Here is a 21,933-nt window from a genome sequence, read left to right as displayed (position 1 = left end):
ATACACACATACATTACACCAACAGTCATGTATAAAATTTCGTATGACATGTCATTTACCAGAATGGCACACACAAATGCAAAAACACACCAAACAAGTTTCGTTTATATATACTCCAGCCAATATTCAACCAGAAATGGTCAGAATTAAGCCCCGATATTATGTCATATCCAGGCATCAGCATTGAATATCTGGGGCCATGCTGGCATGTGCTGGCTTATTGGGTCTTATTCAAATCCCAGCGAATGCAAGACACACTTATATGGGCCCCAGCTGAGTACTGACCAGGACATGCACAAGGAAAAGCAGATACTCTCATCACCTCTGAGTCTCCCCCTCCCTCCCCACCCCCAAACACAGGAAACCCCTGATGAGACCTCCCATCCCACCTTGTATATCATGGTCCAGAAGTCCAACAGGAAGGAGCAATGCCCACTTACCCCTATTCATCACTATTCCAGTCTCAAAAGGTTGCCGTAACCTCTAGCAGCAGCCTCAAAGTACTAGTAAATACTTTGGAGACTACCACTAGCACCAGAAACCTCTGATGCCGCTACCCAGAAGTTAACTGAGCACTTGCCAATATTCAGACCCAGCTAGCTTTGTGGCTAAAGTTAGGACAGCACTTTTACAGTCTTAACTTCAGCCACTTAGCAGTCTATCATTGCTAACTGGTTAAGCACTGACTCCATCCATGGACCACCCCAGCACTAACCAGTCAGTGTGGGGGCAGTTAGTGTTGAAATTCTGCAGCACTATTCGGTTAGGCAGGTAAAAGTAATTTAACCGGACAGTTGGCTTTCCTGCCCAACAGTCCAGTCAATTTCCCTGTATTACCTTACACACACTGAACAAAATGTGCTTACTTATATGAAATTCAAAATCAGTTATGATTAGGGTTAGCATACGACTGGTTTTACCCAGACAGCCTGCCTGTTTGTCTGGATTTGTGAACAGACAGGGCTGGAGGCCGGACAGGCCTCAGGGTGTCCTATTCCCCCCCCCCCTTTACTTTAGTGTGGTACCCTGGTGATCTAGTGACCCCTTCCGAGCAGGAAAGAGGGGGCTCTTTCCTGCCCCAAAGAGGTTACTAGACCACCAGGGCACCACACTAAGGTAAGGGGGGAGGGGTAGTGAATGGAGTCATGTGGGTGAAGGGAGGCTGGAAAATTGAGAAGGGGATCTACATGGGGGGGCGAGAGGAAATCTGGTGGGGGGGGGGTCAAATTGACAGGGGATGGGGCAGGGCATGTGTCCTCTTCTTAGGGCAAATATGGTAACCCTAGTTATGATTTAATAGTAAGAAACAATTTTGTGTCAACTGCTAGCAGAACAGTGCATCACATAGACAATGGAAATCTAACATTGTGACAAATACTAAGAATGGAAAAGTTCTTTAAAAAAAAAAATTGCCTCTAAACAATTTCTTAAGATCCACCATATGTGGGTTACACCATCAGTATTCTAATATATCTAGATAATTGTGGTATTAGAAAACTCAATCAGCACACTCTGGTAGATTGTCTTATGCCTAACACAACAAGCTCAACTCCAAAACAGAAACACACTGTCTTCAGTTAAGACTCTTACAAATAACTTCACTTTCTCCAAGTATGAGCAGATCACCCGTGCATATGGTGCTACCTGGTAAGCATAGGCTTCAAAAAGGTGTCACAATGGAGGATGTGATATCTGAGGGGGGTGGTCATGTGTGTAAATTTATCAAGCTTATGTTTAATAGCAATTTTAGAAGAGAGGCTACTCAAAGCATGTACTGTAGGCATGCAACATGTACAGATTTCAAGGTGGCATGGTTTGCACAGTCCTTTAAAGTATGTATTGTCACCATCATAGAAAAGTAATGAAAGTACACTTACATAAATTAACTAGCATTTACACCTGCTTCAGCCACATGTAACCTGTAGGATAACTTCTCATTTGAACCTAGGCTATTGAGAAGATCCCGAGTAATACTGGTTTTCCACTCTGTCCACTCACCGACCATAACGTAAGCCAAGGGTCGACAAACCCCATGTGTCAGGTCGCTATGGTGACTAAAAACCGGACCTGGCACCTAAGGTTTGTAGCCAATAACATAGTAACATAGTAGATGACAGCAGAAAAAGACCTGGCCAGACCTGTCCAGTCTGCCCAACAAGAAACTCATATGTGCTAGTTTTTTGTGTATACCTTACCTTGATTTGTACCTGTCTTTTTCAGGGCACAGACTGTATAAATCTGCCCAGTACTATCCCCGCCTCCCAACCACCAGCCCCGCCTCACACCACCGGCTCTGGCACAGACCGTATAAGTCTACCCAGCACTATCCCCGCCTCCCAACCGCCAGCCCTGGCACAGACCGTATAAGTCTGCCCAGCAGTAGCCCCGCCTCCCAACCGTCTCTGCCACCCATTCAAGGCTAAGCTCCTGAGGATCCCTTTCTTCTGAACAGGATTCCTTTATGTTTATCCCACGCATGTTTGAATTCCGTTACCGTTTTCCTCTCCACCACCTCCTGGCAGGCAACCTCTTCCAGGCAGGCATCCTTAGTTTTTTCAGCCAATGAGATGCTGCCTTCCTTGTATGGGAATGAAAGCATCTCATTGGCTTGCAAAAGCAGCAGCTCTCACTGGCCAGCAAGGCAGCCAATGAAGCATTCATATGGAGCCTCTCTAGCCCACGTGGATCATTAAGCAATGGTGGTTTTGCAGCAGCAGCAGCAGCAAGGTCAAGAGAGTTAAGCAGCAGACTGGGGCACCAGCCAGAGGAGAAAGCAAAAGTGGCAGCTTTGAAGCAGCAGCTACACAACTATAAGGAGATAGGAGCAGCAGACTGGGGCACCAGCCACTGGAGCACTGAGAAGAGTACCAGCCAGGGAAGTATTGAGAAGAGGCAAGGCAATTTTGCAGTGACAGCAACCTGACCACTAGGAGGCATGAGCATTAAGGATAAAAGAGGAATGGCGGTTTTGCAGCAGCAGTGACCCAAACATAAGGAGAGCAGCAAACCAGGGAAGGGGAAGGGGGAGAGAGGGAGAGAGAGAGAGAGCGCGAGAGAATATATGGAGGGGGGGGGGTGATAACTACTGTGTGGAATAGGGGGACTGGGCCATGAGAGATGTGTGAGGTGGGTGTGGGATCATGAGACTGCTGTGTGGGATTTGCTGTGTGTGTGGGGGGGGGGGGGGTGAGACTGCTGCTGTATGTATGAGGGGGGGTTCATGAGACTGCTGCTATATGTATGGGGGGGTTCATGAGACTGCTGCTGTATGTGTGTGTGTGTGGGGGGGGGGGGGGGGGGGGTTCGTGAGACTGTATGACATTTGGTGTGAGAGAGATCATGCTGTATGGGATATGATGTGGGCTGGGTATGCGGGAGACCACTATACAGTTTTTGGGGATAGGTGTTAGAATGAGGTTACCTTTTTCCTTAGGGAAGATGCCTGCAGTTAGACCGGCTAAGTAGGTAGTGGTGCTTTCTAGGAATTGTGTGGGAGGTTCTTTTAGTAGGTAGTTGGGGCATGTGTCCAGTGAACAGTGGGATTTGGTGGTTTCATTAATAATTGCTTAACTAATGTGTTGGGGGGGGGGAAAGATGACCATGATTTATCCTTGTCGAATGGTTCATCGCTTCTGGTAAGTTCGTCCAGATCATTAGATATCCGGGTCATCTTTTTGAAAGATGGTTCTCATTGATGTTATTTTGTCTTCAAAATAGTTGGCTAGTTCTTGTGCTCCTGATGAGCATTCTGTTACACATTTATTGATCTGTGGAAAGGAAGGAGTTGATTATGCTACAGAGTTTTTGTGTTTTTGTAGTCGGATGAGATTAGTTGTTCGTAGTAGTTGAATTTCCTTAGTTTGGATTTGTATTGTCCAATTTCTGCTTTCCATTTCGTTTTGTTGTCCTTTGTTTTGCGCTTCTACCATAATCTTTCTAGGTTTTCTGATCTTTTACTTCGTTGTTGAACATTGTTCGCTTTGGTTCTGGTAGTTCTCTTCATTTTCAGTAGTACTACATTGTTAAGGACTTGTCAGGCATCTGTCTTCCTAGGCAGTTAGGAACTGTGTGCTATTGTGGTGGAGACACCAAGAATTGGCATAAATACTGATCCAGAAGATTGCATTGTCAATTTTACCTCGGGATTTGTACATCGTATTAGGGGGGATGTGGTTTGGGTGGAGGCCTCTTCCCAGTAGAAAGTAGTGAGTACTTTGACATGGTCAGACCATGGAGTTTCTTCCCATTTTAAGTCATTTTGCACTAAGTGGAGTGTTTCTGTGAATTTGTAGGCTATTAAGATGAGTGTGGCCTTTGTCATGTGTTGATTGGGGGGATGTGTATTGGAAGTTCCATTGTTGAAGTGTGCTTATATCGTTTTTGTTTTCCAGGTGAATGTTTAGATCTCTGAATAGCAGTATGTTTGAGTGAGATATGTATGTGTTGGAAATGAAGTCTGAATTCTTGGTGAGTTTCTGACCATTTCCCTGGTGGTCTACAGAAGAGTATGCAGCACAGTTGATCTTGAAGGGTGTCATCTCAGATAGTACATGATAGTATTTCAAGAAACAAATTTGGAGATAAGTTCTTTGAGGGAGGGTTTGAAGATCACTGCTATCCTGCCTCCTTTTTTCCTCTCTCTCGTATGTGTGATTTTGTATCCTGGAGGGATCATATTTCATTTATAATGGTGTCATTGAGTCAGATCCAGGTTTTTGTAATGAAAAGAACTCCAAGGCTTTCTTGTTCTATCCAGTCTCTGATGATTTTTTTTTTGTTCACTACTGATCTGGCATTTGTGTGCGACTGGTATTGTTATGAAGCTGGGGGTTGACTCACTGCTGTAGCGATTTATGATGAGGTTGTGTTTGTCTTGTTTCTGTGGGTTCGGGCTGTGAATGCTGTCGTATGATAGTGTGAAGTTGGTGGTGCTGGTGTGTGTTGATACACTGCTAAGCAATATGTGTGAAATGATTGGGATGTTATGTGTGTGTGAGATGAGCGGGATGTTCTATATGAGTGTGGAAGTGGAGAAGAGGAGTAGTGTGAGTAGGAATATTTTGAGGTGTCTCTCTGTTGGTTCCGACAATGCTGTTTTTTGTCCCACTGCTGCTCCTTGTGATCTTGGGCAAGTCACTTAACCCTCCATTGCCTCAGGTTTCCTTGCATTGAGGGAACTGTTGTGTGGGGTGGAATACGAGTTAAGGGGAATTGCTTTGTTGATGTCACGTTTGTGTTGTAATGAGATTTGCTTTACTGGGCGTTTGGGCTGGAAATGTTGCATGTGGGTGGGAAATAAGTGTGTGTGTGGGGGATCTGTATGGGAGGAGGAGTGGGAAAATTTTCAGGAGTTATCAATAGTAATTGTTAGAAACAACCTGAAGCTTGTAGCAGAGAGGAATTTTTTTCAAGGATTTTTCAGTTAGTCTTTTCAATAACACAAAGCTTCTAACAGATGGCTCATTGGGTAGTGGAGAGAGAAAGTGTCTTACTAGAGGGATCAACGAGAAAAACTCCACAGGTATTTTAGTTACAATCTTGCAGAATCATGGTTTGTTGGATAATTAATATGAGGGGGGCTCTACAGCAGAGGGGGGTGAGGTTTCCTGAACTCTGGCAGTATGGACCAGTATTGAAGTCTGAGAGGGTGAAAAATCCAAGCCGGATTGATGGTGTTTTTTTAAATCCAGGCATCTGGACAGAGCGAAACATCTAAGACCGGAGTCTCTTAAAGTCCGGGGAAAATTTGAGCTTTCGGCGGCTATTCTGTCACTGTCCCGCTCCAGTGTTGACCCGTCTGGTGGTGTTTTTCAGAGTACGTAAGAGGTGGGCGGTGCTTATTTTGCAGGGGCCAGTGCGGCAGGCCTGGTGCCAACTGGGAAAGAGAAACACGAGGGTGTTAGATCTACAAAGGGGCTTCATCTGTCACCAACCTCCTTCTCTGTGATCATGCCTCCAGTCAATCTCGGATGTCCCATGGTGTTGGAATTAAAGATTCTCCTAATTGGCAGGCAGATGGCGCTTGTTTTAAGTTTTAAAGCTGAAACTGGAGAACAATCTGCAGTACCATTGGGAAGCTACTTTCAAAACTGATGGTCTGGCCTCTGATTGGCCCTGGATTTCAAATCTAGCCTGAAGGTACTGCATTTTCCCCCGTCTCTGCCAGGCAGCTGAGACAAAGATCTCTCAAGTGTACAGCGCTGCGTACGTCTAAATATCACTATAGAAATGATTAGTAGTAGTAGTAGTCTTTACAGAGAGAGCCTGTGAGCAGCTATTTCCTGACCTCCCCAGGTACTACCCAGGTAGTAAACAAATGTTTAGTTTTATAACTGATCCATATTCAGTTACCTGTTATTGCTTGATTTCACCTCCCTGTTCAAGTTTCATGGCAAACCTTTTTTAGTTTATTGACTCTACTGTCCTGGACTTACTAAGAATCCTGGTTTGTGGGTGTCTTCTGGGAGATGTAGGACCCCTGGAGTGTGGTTCCAGTGTCCTAGAAGTCACCGGGGAATAACCTGAGAGTGGGAGACCAGCCCAGAGGCAAGCGGGACCCAGTCGGTGGGAGAAGGGTGCTAGTATAGAGCACAAGACCAAGTGCAAGTCAGATGGCCACAGGGAAACCCCAGGTGGGTGCTAGACATTTCGTGACAATGAACCACTTAAGGAATGAACAGAACTATTGATCAATACTAGAATACTTATTTGCAATTTGCATACATACTTGTGTGGTCAACTAAATTCAAGCAAATACTGTAATCCAAAAACAATAGTTTTTGTATGTTCTCGCCAATCTGGGGGCTGAAGCAAGGTGGATGGGGGAGGGGGCTGGAGAAAGGCATATAGTGTGCATGTCATGGGTGTAAGGCTAAAAAAAAGTGGTTGGGGGGAGGTACCAGCTCTGAGTTCTGCACAAGAAAATTATAAAATTATGCAGGATTTTCAAGTGTGTGCAGAATTCTCCCAGAATCTTCCTTTGTTGTCTGAGCATTGCTTTGATCCCATTATCTTTTCTGCTTCTCTATTTTTATTTTACACTTTTCCCAGGTCATGTGTCTTTTTTTTTTAATTTAAAGTTTTATACAGGATGCAGTCAATAGAGCAATAGCAAATACAGCAGCCATGATCACTGAATGATTAAGCAAAGAACATACCGTATACCTTTGATGTGTGGCCACAGGCAAGCTATACTGTATACCACCATTCTGTCAAAAAGGTGGTAAATAAATCCTAATAAATAAATGTGACCAGTATAGCTATTATGCTCCTCTCATCCCACCCAAAAACTCACCCCCACCCTTGAGAGGGCAACACTGGGATGACAATGCTTCCTACCTCAGGGGCAGCCAGCTAAGTAATTGTAGGAGAAAGTGGTAGAATCAAGTCTAAGTGCAGTCAGTTTAGATATCAAGTGTGTACGATTCAATTTAGTCATCAAAACCAAATGATCATGTAAGGTAGACGTCTTTCTCCTGTCCTTTACTTCTCTCTGTTTGCCATCCATCTTTCCTCTGCATCCCTATTCATCCAGTCCAGTGTCTCCCCCCCCTTTGTGTCCCTATCCCTATGTCCCCTCCATGTCCAGCATCTTTTCTGTACATAAGTACATAAGTACATAAGTAGTGCCATACTGGGAAAGACCAAAGGTCCATCTAGCCCAGCATCCTGTCACCGACAGTGGCCAATCCAGGTCAAGGGCACCTGGCACGCTCCCCAAACGTAAAAACATTCCAGACAAGTTATACCTAAAAATGCGGAATTTTTCCAAGTCCATTTAATAGCGGTCTATGGACTTGTCCTTTAGGAATCTATCTAACCCCTTTTTAAACTCCGTCAAGCTAACCGCCCGTACCACGTTCTCCGGCAACGAATTCCAGAGTCTAATTACACGTTGGGTGAAGAAAAATTTTCTCCGATTCGTTTTAAATTTACCACACTGTAGCTTCAACTCATGCCCTCTAGTCCTAGTATTTTTGGATAGCGTGAACAGTCGCTTCACATCCACCCGATCCATTCCACTCATTATTTTATACACTTCTATCATATCTCCCCTCAGCCGTCTCTTCTCCAAGCTGAAAAGCCCTAGCCTTCTCAGCCTCTCTTCATAGGAAAGTCGTCCCATCCCCACTATCATTTTCGTCGCCCTTCGCTGTACCTTTTCCAATTCTACTATATCTTTTTTGAGATACGGAGACCAGTACTGAACACAATACTCCAGGTGCGGTCGCACCATGGAGCGATACAACGGCATTATAACATCCGCACACCTGGACTCCATACCCTTCCTAATAACACCCAACATTCTATTCGCTTTCCTAGCCGCAGCAGCACACTGAGCAGAAGGTTTCAGCGTATCATCGACGACGACACCCAGATCCCTTTCTTGATCCGTAACTCCTAACGCGGAACCTTGCAAGACGTAGCTATAATTCGGGTTCCTCTTACCCACATGCATCACTTTGCACTTGTCAACATTGAACTTCATCTGCCACTTGCACGCCCATTCTCCCAGTCTCGCAAGGTCCTCCTGTAATCGTTCACATTCCTCCTGCGACTTGACGACCCTGAATAATTTTGTGTCATCGGCGAATTTAATTACCTCACTAGTTATTCCCATCTCTAGGTCATTTATAAATACATTAAAAAGCAACGGACCCAGCACAGACCCCTGCGGGACCCCACTAACTACCCTCCTCCACTGAGAATACTGGCCACGCAATCCTACTCTCTGCTTCCTATCTTTCAACCAGTTCTTAATCCATAATAATACCCTACCTCCGATTCCATGACTCTGCAATTTCTTCAGGAGTCTTTCGTGCAGCACTTTGTCAAACGCCTTCTGAAAATCCAGATATACAATATCAACCGGCTCCCCATTGTCCACATGTTTGCTTACCCCCTCAAAAAAATGCATTAGATTGGTGAGGCAAGACTTCCCTTCACTAAATCCGTGCTGACTTTGTCTCATCAGTCCATGTTTTTGTATATGCTCTGCAATTTTATTCTTAATAATAGCCTCCACCATCTTGCCCGGCACCGACGTCAGACTCACCGGTCTATAATTTCCCGGATCTCCTCTGGAACCTTTCTTAAAAATCGGAGTAACATTGGCTACCCTCCAGTCTTCCGGTATTACACTCGATTTTAGGGACAGATTGCATATTTCTAACAGTAGCTCCGCAAGTTCATTTTTTAGTTCTATTAATACTCTGGGATGAATACCATCAGGTCCCGGTGATTTACTACTCTTCAGCTTGCTGAACTGACCCATTACATCCTCCAAGGTTACAGAGAATTTGTTTAGTTTCTCCGACTCCCCCGCTTCAAATATTCTTTCCAGCACCGGTGTCCCCCCCAAATCCTCCTCGGTGAAGACCGAAGCAAAGAATTCATTTAATTTCTCCGCTACGGCTTTGTCCTCCTTGATCGCCCCTTTAACACCATTTTCGTCCAGCGGCCCAACCGACTCTTTGGCCGGTTTCCTGCTTTTAATGTATCTAAAAAAGTTTTTACTATGTATTTTTGCTTCCAACGCTAATTTCTTCTCAAAGTCCTTTTTTGCCCTCCTTATCTCCGCTTTGCATTTGGCTTGGCATTCCTTATGATCTATCCTGTTACTTTCAGTTGGTTCTCTTCTCCACTTTCTGAAGGATTGTTTTTTGGCTCTAATGATTTCCTTTATCTTACTGTTTAGCCACGCCGGCTGACGTTTAGTCTTTTTTCCCTTTTTTCTAATACGTGGAATATATTTGTCCTGAACCTCCAGGATGGTGTTTTTAAACAGCATCCACGCCTGATGCAAGTTTTTTACTCTGCGAGCTGCTCCTTTCAGTCTTTTTTTCACCATTTTTCTCATTTTGTCGTAATCACCTTTTCTATAGTTAAACGCTAGCGTACTTGATTTCCTAGTTTCACTTCCTTCAATGCCAATATCAAAACCGATCATATTATGATCACTGTTATCAAGCGGCCCTCGTATCGTTACCCCCTGCACTAGATCATGAGCACCACTAAGGACTAAGTCTAGTATTTTTCCTTCTCTTGTCGGCTCCTGAACTAGCTGTTCCATGAAGCTGTCCTTGATTTCATCAAGAAATCTTATGTCCCTTACGTGTACAGATGTTACATTAACCCAGTCTATATGCGGGTAATTGAAATCCCCCATTATTATTGTGTTGCCCAGTTTGTTTGCGTCCCTGATTTCCTTTAACATTTCCGCATCCGTCTGTTCGTCCTGGCCAGGCGGACGGTAGTACACTCCTATCACTATCCTTTTCCCCTTTGCACATGGAATTTCAATCCACAGTGATTCCAAGGAGTGTTTTGCTTCCTGCAGAATTTTCAATCTATTTGATTCAAGGCTCTCATTAATATACAATGCTACCCCTCCACCAATCCGATTCACCCTATCACTACGATATAATTTGTACCCCGGTATGACAGTGTCCCACTGGTTATCCTCCTTCCACCAGGTCTCAGAGATGCCTATTATATCTAATTTTTCATTTAGTGCAATATATTCTAACTCCCCCATCTTATTTCTTAGGCTCCTGGCATTCGCATATAGACATTTCAAACTATGTTTGTTGTTCCTAAGTACATCATGCTTAGTACTTGACAGTATTAACTGGCAATCTTTTGTCTGATTTTTATTGTTATTTAAAGATACCCGATCTACTACAATCTCTTTTGCAACCTCACTATCAGGATACTCTATCTTCCCTGTTATGGTGATATCTTTGAAAGATACCTTATCCCGAACCATGCTCTTTTGAGCGACTGTCGGCCTTCCCCCCATTTCTAGTTTAAAAGCTGCTCTATCTCCTTCTTAAACGCCGATGCCAGCAGCCTGGTCCCACTCTGGTTAAGATGGAGCCCATCCTTTCGGAATAGGCTCCCCCTTCCCCAGAATGTTGCCCAGTTCCTAACAAATCTAAAGCCCTCCTCCCTGCACCATCGTCTCATCCACGCATTGAGACTCTGGAGCTCTGCCTGTCTCTTGGGCCCTGCGCGTGGCACAGGTAGCATTTCAGAAAATGCTACCCTGGAGGATCTGGATTTCAGCTTTCTACCTAAGAGCCTAAATTTTGCTTCCAGAACCTCTCTCCCACATTTTCCTATGTCATTGGTACCCACATGTACCAAGACAGCGGACTCCTCCCCAGCACTATCTAGAATCCTATCTAGGTGACACGTGAGGTCCGCCACCTTCGCACCAGGCAGGCAAGTCACCAGGCGATCCTCACGTCCACCAGCCACCCAGCTATCTATATGCCTAATGATCGAATCACCAAGTACAACAGCTGTCCTAACCTTTCCCTCCCGGGCAACATTTGGAGATATATCCTCGGTGCATCCCTTTCTCGTCACCTTTTCCCCTTCTTCTGCAACCCACACCTCGGGCCCAGCATCTTTCCCTCTCCCCCTCCCATACACAGCTTGGCATCTCTCCATCAATGTGCATCTCTCCCCACTCAAGGTCCAGTCTCTGACCTCCAATTACCCTTAGGTCCAGCACCTCTCCACCACCATCCCCACCTGGTCAGTCAGTCTCATCTCCCGCAGCTTGGCATCTCTCCATCAATGTGCATCTTCACTTCAAGGTCCAGTCTCTTTTGACCTCCAAATACCCTCAGGTCCAGCATTTCGCCACCACCATCCCCATCTGGTCAGTACTGCGGTTCTCCCCAACACTGTTGCTCTGCTTAAAGAGCCAATAACTGGCAGGATCAGAATAGGGCTGCAGCCTGCTTCCCTGCTCACACTTATGACTTCCTCCCACCTCCTCTCCCATGTATCTCTGGAACCCAATGACATCTTTTTCCCCAAAGATACACTTTGCAGTAAGAGGTTTTAGGTGTGTGTGCTATTATGGACAATACAATGAAAAATTCTTCCCACTGTGCGGCAGCAGCCAAAAGCAAACAATGTTAGAAATTATTATGAAAGCGATATGATAGAGGTCTACAAAATACTGAGTATAGAATGGGTAAAAAAAAAAAAAAAAAAAAGCAATGTTTTACTTTTTCAAAAAGTACAGTGACTAGGGGACACTCAAGTTACATGGTACTATTTTGAAACAGACAGGAGGAAATATTTTTTCACTCAGCGAATAGTTAAGCTGTGGAACTCCTTGCCAAAAGGTGTATCAGAGGTTAGCTATCTAGGTAAAAAAAAAAAAAGTTTGGACAAGTTCCTGGAGGAAACATCCATAGTCTGCTATTGAGAAAGACATGGAGAAAGCCACTGCTTGTTCCCGAGATCAGTAGCATAATCTAGCTATCTGGGATTCTGTCAGGTACTTGCAACCTGAATTGGCCACTGTTGGAAGCAGGATACTGAACTAGATGGAACATTAGTCTGACCCAGTATAGCTGTTCTTATATTACCTTCTTTTTCCTCCTTGTACAATACTATTACTCCGTGAGCATCAACTGGCTAACATTTGCTGCCTATGAGGACTGCAAGCTCAGCAGCCGCCTCTTCCAACTACAGTCTGGGATTCAAAAAAATGAGCAGGCTGCAGCCCTGAGTTTTAATATTCAGGACTGGCGTGCACACTACTGGAGTTGAAGTCTAAGAGGGCTCTGCATGCCTGGGCCTTTGTTCATAAACTTACCAGACCCTGATATAGTTCAGTGAGGTGAAGTGTTTTAAGTTCTCAAAAGCATTGCAATTACCTAAGGCAAATAACTTTTTCCTCAGCTCTACCCTCTCTAGAACCAGACCATAGCCAAAGAAGAGCTGTATCCTCCATGAGGATTGAAACTTGCCAAATATGACTACTGCTCTGGAACAACCAATTTCTGGAGAAAAAGAACATTCCATGGATATCAGCAGCCATCAAGACCACCAGATCTCAATACATATGAGCAATCAGAGGAAACAGAGCACCTCAAGGTCATTTTTGACTAGCAGCATATAACCCTTCTGAATTTGCTTCTAACCTGCAGCAGAAAACCAGGCTGATCTAAAATTCCAACAGGTTTCTTAAGATCCGATAGCCAATGCTGCAAACTCAGGATTTACCACAATGTGAGACATCAATAGTCTTCAAGTGCCTCCTGGGAACACTTGGTGCCTCCTTTTTCTTCCTCGTACATCATTGTGACATCATCCAACAAGACTGGTATAGCCCTCCCCATGTCAACAGTGGGTAGTAAGGACAATCTGATGTCTCTAGTTTCCAGTTTGTTTATATATCATCTGGCTTGCCCCTGAACCCACTTTACTGGGCTTGGGATGTCTCTCCCACACCCCAGTTATCCCATCAAACAACGAACTGAGAAAGAAGTCCAAGTACGTTTTCCCCTCATCAGTCTGGCAACTAATCTGGAGCACAAGTAAACTGAACAAAACCCCCAATGATAAACACTCCTGATGGGCTTCTACTGTAATTTTTCAGTAACCTTGTTTTGAAGCACTTAATACAAGAAGGAAAAAAAACTAGGAGTGGCCTAGTGGTTAGAGCACCGGTCTTGCAATCCAGAGGTGGCCGGTTCAAATCCCACTGCTGCTCCTTGTGATCTTGGGCAAGTCACTTAACCCTCCATTGCCTCAGGTAGAAACTTAGATTGTGAGCCCTCCTGGGACAGGGAAATATCCAATGTACCTAAATGTAACTCACCTTGAGCTACTACTGAAAAAGGTTGAGCAAAATCTAAAATAAATATTTACCAGTGCTTCCCAGAAAATAGGTCAAAAGATAGCTACCCACACGCTTGAGCTCCAATGCACACAACAGATCCAATACAGAGGGCTGAAGCCTTTGCTCTGAGCTCTGCTGTGCCATGTGGGCAAAAGCGCTGACAACTTTACGTGATATTCTGGACTGGAATAGTCTGGTCAATGAAACTGTCATTTTCCTATGAAAGCTTGATTAGAAAAAAGTATGTTAAAATTATTCTGCTGGGAAATAGAATGAAAACTGGCATTGTTGTATTGTCATCTTTTTGTATGAGTAATTTCAATAAAAAGTTTGAATACCTGATTTCTTCTTTTCTTCAGATTTTCTTGGAGCCTCTTTACCAGAATCAGCGTCAGTCTCATTTTTACCCTCTGTTTTCTTAGCCTCCTTGTTTTCTTTTTTGTCTGATTTCTCAGATTTCTTATCTTCTTTTTTGACTGATGTTTGAGCCCTTATGGAATGGGATAAGAAAAGGGATTATTAAAGTCAAAAATTCCTTCATTTTAAAGTGGCTAGCCACACAAGCACATACAAACTCACTTTGTTTTGTCATTTCCTGTGGTTTTCTTATCACCAGATGATCTGCCAGAACCTTGCTTATCGTCACCTTCTTTCTTTACATCTTTTTTGGAAGGATCATTTTTTACCTACAACGTAATAAAGCCAGGTGATTAACACGTACAGTAGACATTACAAGTTCATCCGATATGTAAAGAAATCAAAACACCTGCCTTTTCAACAGAAATCTGTTGTCCATGCAGTTCTGTTCGATGAAGGTGTGAGATACATCTTGCCACATCAGCACTAGAAGACATAGTAACTATTCCATAACATTTTGCCCCAGGGCTTCGTGCATTAGTGACTATCTTTGCACTCAGAACCTAGAACAGAATATAAAAAGCTTTAAAAAAAAAAAAGGACAAGAAGGAAAATAAAGCAATATAAACAGTGTAACTGTTTTAGCATCAAATGCTATATGGACTAAAACCTGGTGTTTGATAGACTTGGAGTGGGAATTTTTTCAACTACATTTTACTAAATTTCAAGAAAAAATGTATCAAAGGACCTAAAACGAAAAAAATATTTAGCTACAGTTTTTAGAAGCATGTTTAAAGTTGATTAGTGCAGCTGACCCTGAAATTTAATAGCCTAAAGAAATTAGATCTTAATCTGCTGATTCTTTCCTTTTGCCTCTCCAGATGCATATGCTTACCTTCTCATACCAACAGGTAAAAACAACCACTGACATTAAAGTCATATACAGTTTCAAGTCAGCATTTCAATAACCAAGCAGGGCACAATATTCTCCACAAAAAAAACTCAGAAGAAACTAATCAAATTGAACAACACAGACATAGCTTACCTCTTGGTGTAAGCTCATGCCCTAGGATGCAACACACAGCAAATAACTGCTCAAAGGCCTTGTCTAAAACTGACAATCTTTGGCATTCTGACTAGTATGGAGGAACTAAAAGAAAATTGACAGATAAGATCTAATTTCTCCTTCCCTTAGTGTCCCTCCAGACCAGTTCATATGCACAGGAAGTATTAAAGCAGTAAATCAAGAATAGGGCTTGCACAGACTTGTCTTCAGGATTTTGGCACCCAAGACTGCATCCTGCTTTGCTTGTATATTCAGCCTGTAGTGCCATACAAACAGTATAATGAGACTCAAGCAGCTGCATTACAAGTATTATATAGAATTTTAAGACCATGCTCAATCCAGGAAGAAGCCTGCCCTCTTGTACAATGTGCCTCGAGTACTAGAGGCACTGGATGCCCCTTAAGGAGATGAAAGGACTCATTTCTTTTATTCAGCAGGCTACACATAGTAGCAGAAACTGCTTCTCATTTCCTATATCACCTAGTCTGTCTTCCTAAACTCATAAGTACATAAGTATTGCCATGCTGGAAAATACCAAAGGTCCATCAAGCCCAGCATCCACTCTGAAGACATTATGTACCAGCATGCCTATATATCTCCCCTGCTTGTCAGTAGGGAAATAGCTACCATTTACATCTTAAGAGAAACTAGGACTAAATCCCTATTCAAACTATCATGAAAAAAAAAACAAAAACAACAAAGCTTGCATAACCGAAGATCTCAGCAGAATAACTTGACAATCACCACACCACTGCTCAAGAACTCACTACACATTCACCAAAAAGATCAATATCTTCCTTGAACACAAGGGAGTACAATAGGTGAAGTAACTTTGTAGCCTCGCCCTCTTAACAGTCAAGCTGTAAAATAGAATCAAGATGCTTCTGGCATCCAAATCGGGAGCTTGCACCAACACCCCCCTTCCACTGATGATAAGAAAAACGCACCTTTCACTCATGGAGTTGCATAGGGTCTCCATATCAGGATCTCCTTGGCCAATCCAGCACTAATATCATCAATACCCCTCCTTTCTGAATTACCCATCCAGGAAGAGCCACAAGGGAAAAATACAACAGCTTCTCCTGAAACCACAGCTTTACCAGAGCATTGATGCCCGTTCCCCAATTGCAGACTAAAAAAACTGGGGAACCTTGGAATTCTTGTGATATGCCATGAAATCCATTGATAAGAGTAGCACATTTTCATACAATACTTGTGAAGGTTTCCCTCTACTAGACTCCATTCTCCCTGATCCAATGTATGCCTGCTTTAGTCTGCTTGAACATTTTCCTCTCAAGCCAAATGTACCACAGACAAATCCAGACTGCACTCTGACCAGCAAACTGTTGACCAGGAAACTGGTCCTTAAGCTGGAAATAACAGTTAAAAAAAAAAAAAAAGTAGGGAGGTGTTGGGGATTCTGGGGACTGAGGCGCTGTGTCATCCGGAATAATCATTTTTTCCCCAAAGCCTACTACCAGGCCAAGCCTTCTTCAGCTTACAGCTCTCTGTGGCCAGAGGGCAGCTATCCTAATTGCACTCCCCCAACACCATCCCTGACATGTCATCTTTATATACTGCATGGCATAGGAGGAAATACACCTTCTTGGGAATTTGGTTTAATTTATGTTTACCATTTTTGGTCAATTATGTAATTGGCATTTGTGTTACGTGTGACAGAGGTGTGAACATAAATTTTGTATGTAGCATTCTGTAGTAATTTGGCTTGTTCAATTTTCCTGATAGTGGAGGGGATATTTATGAGAGGAGACAGGGGTTTGGTTGATCCTTGTTCTGTACTGTTTGTGATTTATAAAAAGACAGCTGTACAGAATATTGTTTATATTTTAATAAAATGATTTAAATATAAAATCATAACTGCTCAAGACTTGAGTGGATGGGGTCCAGACAGTGTTCACGGGGGCGGGGTGGGGACAGAGCTTGAGGACAAACTTTGTCCTCAGGTCATTCTCTGCTTGGAACCTCTAGACCCCATTGGCAATGACTGCTCATACCAATAAAAAAGAAAAGAAAAAAACTCCACACCTTCGGAGGCTCTTAACCTCCCTGGAGCTTAGAGAACGCACTAAAACCTCTTCGCTGTTAATTAGCTTTGATGATGAAAAGGCATTTGACAGATTAAGGAGAAATTAGGCCTTACCTACTAATTTGCTTTCCTTTAGTCCCTCTGGACTGACCCAGTGATTGCCTGATGGGTTGTGCACACCTTCCAACAGGTGGAAACAGACTTCTGACTCATCAGAGATAGTCAATAAGAGCCCTTGCCATATAGAAGAGTCCAGTTTACAGTAACAAACCAGAAGAAAAGAAATCAACCTTATACACTCTGTGCACCTGGGAACCTGAGCAGCCAGAGACGTCAGGCTAACGAAAGGCCTGTGTAACATGCTTAAGGTGCCACACACTCCTCAGACACGAAAGTATAACGAAGGAACAATTCTGTGTTTTTTTTTTTTTTTTAATAGTAAAACAAAGACCAACAATCCTCTAAGGATGAACAAGCTAAACAGAACTATAGAAACCAGCTGTGAAATGTGAAGGATCTGGGCCGGTCCGGAGGGACTAAATGAAAGCAAATTAACAGGTAAGGCCTAATTTCTTCTCTCTTAGCATCCCTCTGGACCGGCCCAATGACTGACTGATGGGAAGTAACAGAGCAGTGAAATCATGGGCGGGACCCCAGCAGCCCCGCTGTAAGCACCTGTGTCCCAAACATAGAATCTTGCCAACTCTGCACATCCAACCAATAATGCTTGGAAAAAGAATGCAAGGAGGATCAAGTCACCTCTCTGCATATCTCAAGCGGAGGAACCAAACAGAGCTCAGTCCAAGAAGCAGCTTGACCTCTGGTAGAGTGAGCCTTAACTCCTGCAGGAGCTGGCATACCAGCCAAAAGATAAGCAGAAGCAATCATCTCCTTGAGCAAATGAGAAATGGTGGGCTTGGAAGCTGACAGCCCCTTCCTGGCTCCCCTGATAAGGACTAACAAACCATCCATCTGCCAAAATTCATCTGTAAGCCTCAAATAGCACTTGAGCGCCCTTCTAACGTCCAGACACTTGAGGCTGCGCTGCTCTTTCAAACCTGAGGAAGACCCCAGGACTGGCAAGATCACAGATTGTGACATATAGAAATGCGACAAGACCTTGGGAAGGAAGGATGGAACTGGCCACACCACCACCCGATCCTTCGCGAACAGCGACCGACACGAAAGGGCCTGCAACTCCAAAACTCTCCTAGCTGAAGCAATCACCACCAGAAAAACCATCTTGAGAGTCAAATCCTTCAATGTGCAGGATGCAAGAGGCTCAAAGGGAGTACGAGACAAGGCCCAAGAACCAAACTGAGGTACCACAACGGAAAAGTACTCCGCGTGGGAGGTCACACGAGACCCCCCCCCCCCCCGCAAAAAAACGAGCTGAATCCGGCCCCTGAAGCAAGATCAGGCCACAACCTGGACCTTAAGCGAGGACAGAGCTAAACCCTTGTCGAGTACCTGCTGCAAAAAATCCAGAATCTGCTATACAAAAGCGCTCACACCACTCCTCAAAAACACTCCATGTTCTGATATAATTTAGAGAAATGGAACGACGTCGAGACTTGAGCATGGTGGAAAAATCGGAAAATCACTCCTGCCGAGTAACCTCTCTTAGTCAACCTCACCCACTCAATAGCCAAGTTGTAAGACAAAATCGACCGGAATCTGGATGACCAACAGGACCCTGTATCAGTAATCCCGGGAAAACCAGGAATCGTAGAGGAGGACCGACCAGCAGACTGCGAAGGTCGGTGTACCAAGGCCTGCAAGGCCAGTCCAAAAATATTTAAAAAAAAATCACTTGACCCCTGCAAACCTCTATCTTCTGGATCAGGCGACCCAACAGGGGCCACGGAGGGAAGGCATAGAAAACACCCTCTGGCCACGGCTGAAGGAGCGCATCGAGTCATTGAGATTTGGAGTCTCTCGGTCGACTGAAGTGCCTCTAAACCTTTGCGTTGGCCGCTGAGGCGAAAAGATCCAGGGCTGGAAGACCCCATCGATGCACAAGTAAGCTGGAATGCGTCCTCACCTACAGCCCACTCCCCGGGATCCAGAATAATGCGACTGAGAAAATCCGCCTTCACATTTTCCATTCCTGCCATGTGAGTCGCTGACCGCGCTTGCAGATGAATCTCCGCCCAGTCGAGCAGTTGAGCAGCTTCCTGCTGTAAGTGAAGGCTGTTTGTTCCTCCTTGACAATCGACATAAGCCACCGCTGTGGCGTTGTCAGACATGATGTGCACTGCCAGGCTTTCCAGAAGAGGGCAAAAGGCTCAGAGCGCCAAGTGGACTGTCCGCAGCTCCAAGAGGTTGATGGAACTGGTCGCCTCCTCCGGCGACCAGAGACCCTATACATATTGGCTCAATGAGCTCCCCAGCCCTTCAGACTGGCATCTGTCATAACCACGGTCCACTGTGGAGCATTCCCCTGGAGAGATCAGATGTCCGACGCCACCAAAGTAGATCGCTCCGCTCCCAAGCTGGAAGCAGCAGCTTTTTCCAAACAGAATCCCGCTGTAGAGACCACCAGGAGTGGAGGTATCTTTGAAGTGACTTCATGTGGGCCCTGGCCCAGTTAACTGTGTCTATCGTGGCTGCCACAAAACCTAGGACCTGGAGATAGTCCTTAGGTGATGGACGAACTGACCGGTGGAATTGACGGTCTGCAATTTGATAATCCGGGCTTCCGTCAAGAACACTCACCCCTTTAGTGTGTTGAAGCGCACCCCCAAGTAATCCAGGGACTGTGAGGGGAGCAGGCGACTATTCTGTAAATTGACTATCCACCCAAGGGACTGAAGGAACTGGACTAGTCCGTGACCTGACTCTCCTGAAACAAATGAGCCAATCATCCAGATAAGGATGAACCAAAACTCCCTCTCTGTGGAGAGCCGCTGCCACAACAACCATCACCTTGGTAAGGGTGCGGAGGGCTGTCGCCAAACCGAACGGCAATGCCCGAAACTGGAAATGCTGTCTGAGAATGGCGTATCGCAGGAAGCGGTAGTAAAAGGGACGTATGGGGATGTGTAGATAGGCCTCTGTCAGATCTAGCACTGTAAGAAACTCTCCGGGTCTGACAGCTACGATAACCGACCGGAGAGCCTCCATATGAAAAGCAGACCTTGAGGGCCCAATTGACCGCCTTGAGATCCAGAATCAGACGGAAAGAATCCTCTTTCTTGGGGATAACGAAATAAATTGAATACCGCACGTCTGAGTTCTGCGGCAGGAACGGGACAAATAGCCTGGAGGCTGAGAAGACTGTCTAGAGTCCCCCCTGACGTCCACCTTGAAGCGAGCTCGAAAGGAAGACTCCAGAAAGGCGTCTGCCAAAGGATGCGCAAACTATTAACGCGTACCCTTCTCAAATAACCTCCAAGAAGCACTGGTCAGTGGTAATCTTGGCCCACCTCTGGAATAACTGTGCCAAACCCGCTCCCACAGGAACCAAAGGCTGGGCCCTGAAACCTTCATTGGGAGGAACAAGGGGGCTACTGGAAGGAGGCTCCCAAGTCCTTACCTCCTCTACGAGCGCCAAGAAAGGTCCGAGTCCTTTGAAAGAAGCAAAAGCAATGAGCCGGAGCCGACCTACCCGGCCGAGGTCACCAAAAATCACATCCCCGAGCGTGATCCGAAAATAAAGAACGACCTGAGGGCTTCTGCCTGTCCTCTGCTAGTCTAGGAACCTTAGACTCTCCCAGACTATGAACAAACTTATCCAAATCCTCACCAAACAAGAGTGAGCCTCGAAAGGAAAATTTAATGGAGTTTAGCTTTAGAAGCTGCATCTGCTGACCATCCTCTCAGCCACAGGGACCTCCTAGCAGCCACTCCTAACGCCATAGACTTGGCCGATGCTCGCAATAAGTCGTACAAACTATCTGCTAAGAAGGCCGAGCTCATCTCTAGCTTCACAACTTCTGTGTCAAGAGGGCAAATCATCCGAAGAACGGTCAAGCACTTTTTCGGACAACCGAAAGCACGCTTTAGCCACCAGGGAACCACAAATGGCAGCCTGCACAGACAGAGCCGAGACATCAAAACCTTTGGTCTGTCCCAGTGTGGCAATACTTACTTATTAATAGGGGAACCAAACAAGGCTGCCCCCTACCCCCACTGTTATTCACAACATGAGACCTGTTTATAAGGGACATCCTCACTAACCCAGTTATTAAAGGGATAGGGATAATTCATGTAAAATAGCAGCTTTCACAGACAATCTGCTAGTACATCTCTCAGATCCACAGAGCTCACTCAAGAAATTGCTGACCACGTTCCAAGAATGTGGGGACTACTCAAACTTTAAACTGAATCTGTCCAAATCAAAGGCCCTAGCCACTGAAGAGGAGGTATGCCGGACCTGTAGGGAGACATTCCTCCTAAAGTGAGGACAGTCCCTCCAAAACCTAGGCATCCAGTTGAGGGATCAATTGAGAGAATCCATTGAGAAATCAATTGAGAGAATCCATTGAGGGAGTGCAACTCCACCAGGATGTTGCACTCCCTCAATGTTACTCACTTGATAGACACAACATGTAGGCAGCTAGAGAGCTGGCAGGCACTGCCCCTTTTCCCTGTAGTGGAAAATTAGCCTATATAGGATGGTGGTGCTTCCTAGATGGCTTTACGTGAAACAGATCCTCCTTATCAGACTCCTACAGAAGGACGTTGCACAGGTAGAGAAACTACTGACCAAATATTGCTTGGGGGGGGGGGGGGGGGGAGAGGCAAAAATCCACCTACAGTACCTGTATGGCAATTGGAGAGGGGGAGGGTTGGGCCTTCCGGACTTAC

At 44.9% G+C, this 21,933-nt stretch overlaps 1 protein-coding gene across 5 annotated transcripts in view; it reads right to left on the bottom strand.

Moving 5' to 3' along the window:
- The window catches only part of SLTM (SAFB like transcription modulator), a 230,789-nt gene that overhangs the window by 112,349 nt on the left and 96,507 nt on the right, over nucleotides 1–21,933 (bottom strand). For all 5 annotated transcript variants that reach the window (XM_030188772.1, XM_030188798.1, XM_030188779.1 and 2 more), the window contains 3 exons: nucleotides 14,422–14,571; nucleotides 14,231–14,337; nucleotides 13,990–14,141 (listed from right to left, as the gene is read on the bottom strand). In XM_030188772.1, coding sequence (XP_030044632.1) covers nucleotides 13,990–14,141; nucleotides 14,231–14,337; nucleotides 14,422–14,571 — 409 coding nt within the window. The remainder of the gene's footprint in view (nucleotides 1–13,989; nucleotides 14,142–14,230; nucleotides 14,338–14,421; nucleotides 14,572–21,933) is intronic.

Source organism: Microcaecilia unicolor, chromosome 1 (genome assembly GCF_901765095.1).
Source record: "Microcaecilia unicolor chromosome 1, aMicUni1.1, whole genome shotgun sequence".
Classification (NCBI taxonomy): Eukaryota; Metazoa; Chordata; class Amphibia; order Gymnophiona; family Siphonopidae; genus Microcaecilia; species Microcaecilia unicolor.
This window is presented reverse-complemented; position numbering and strand designations above follow the sequence as displayed.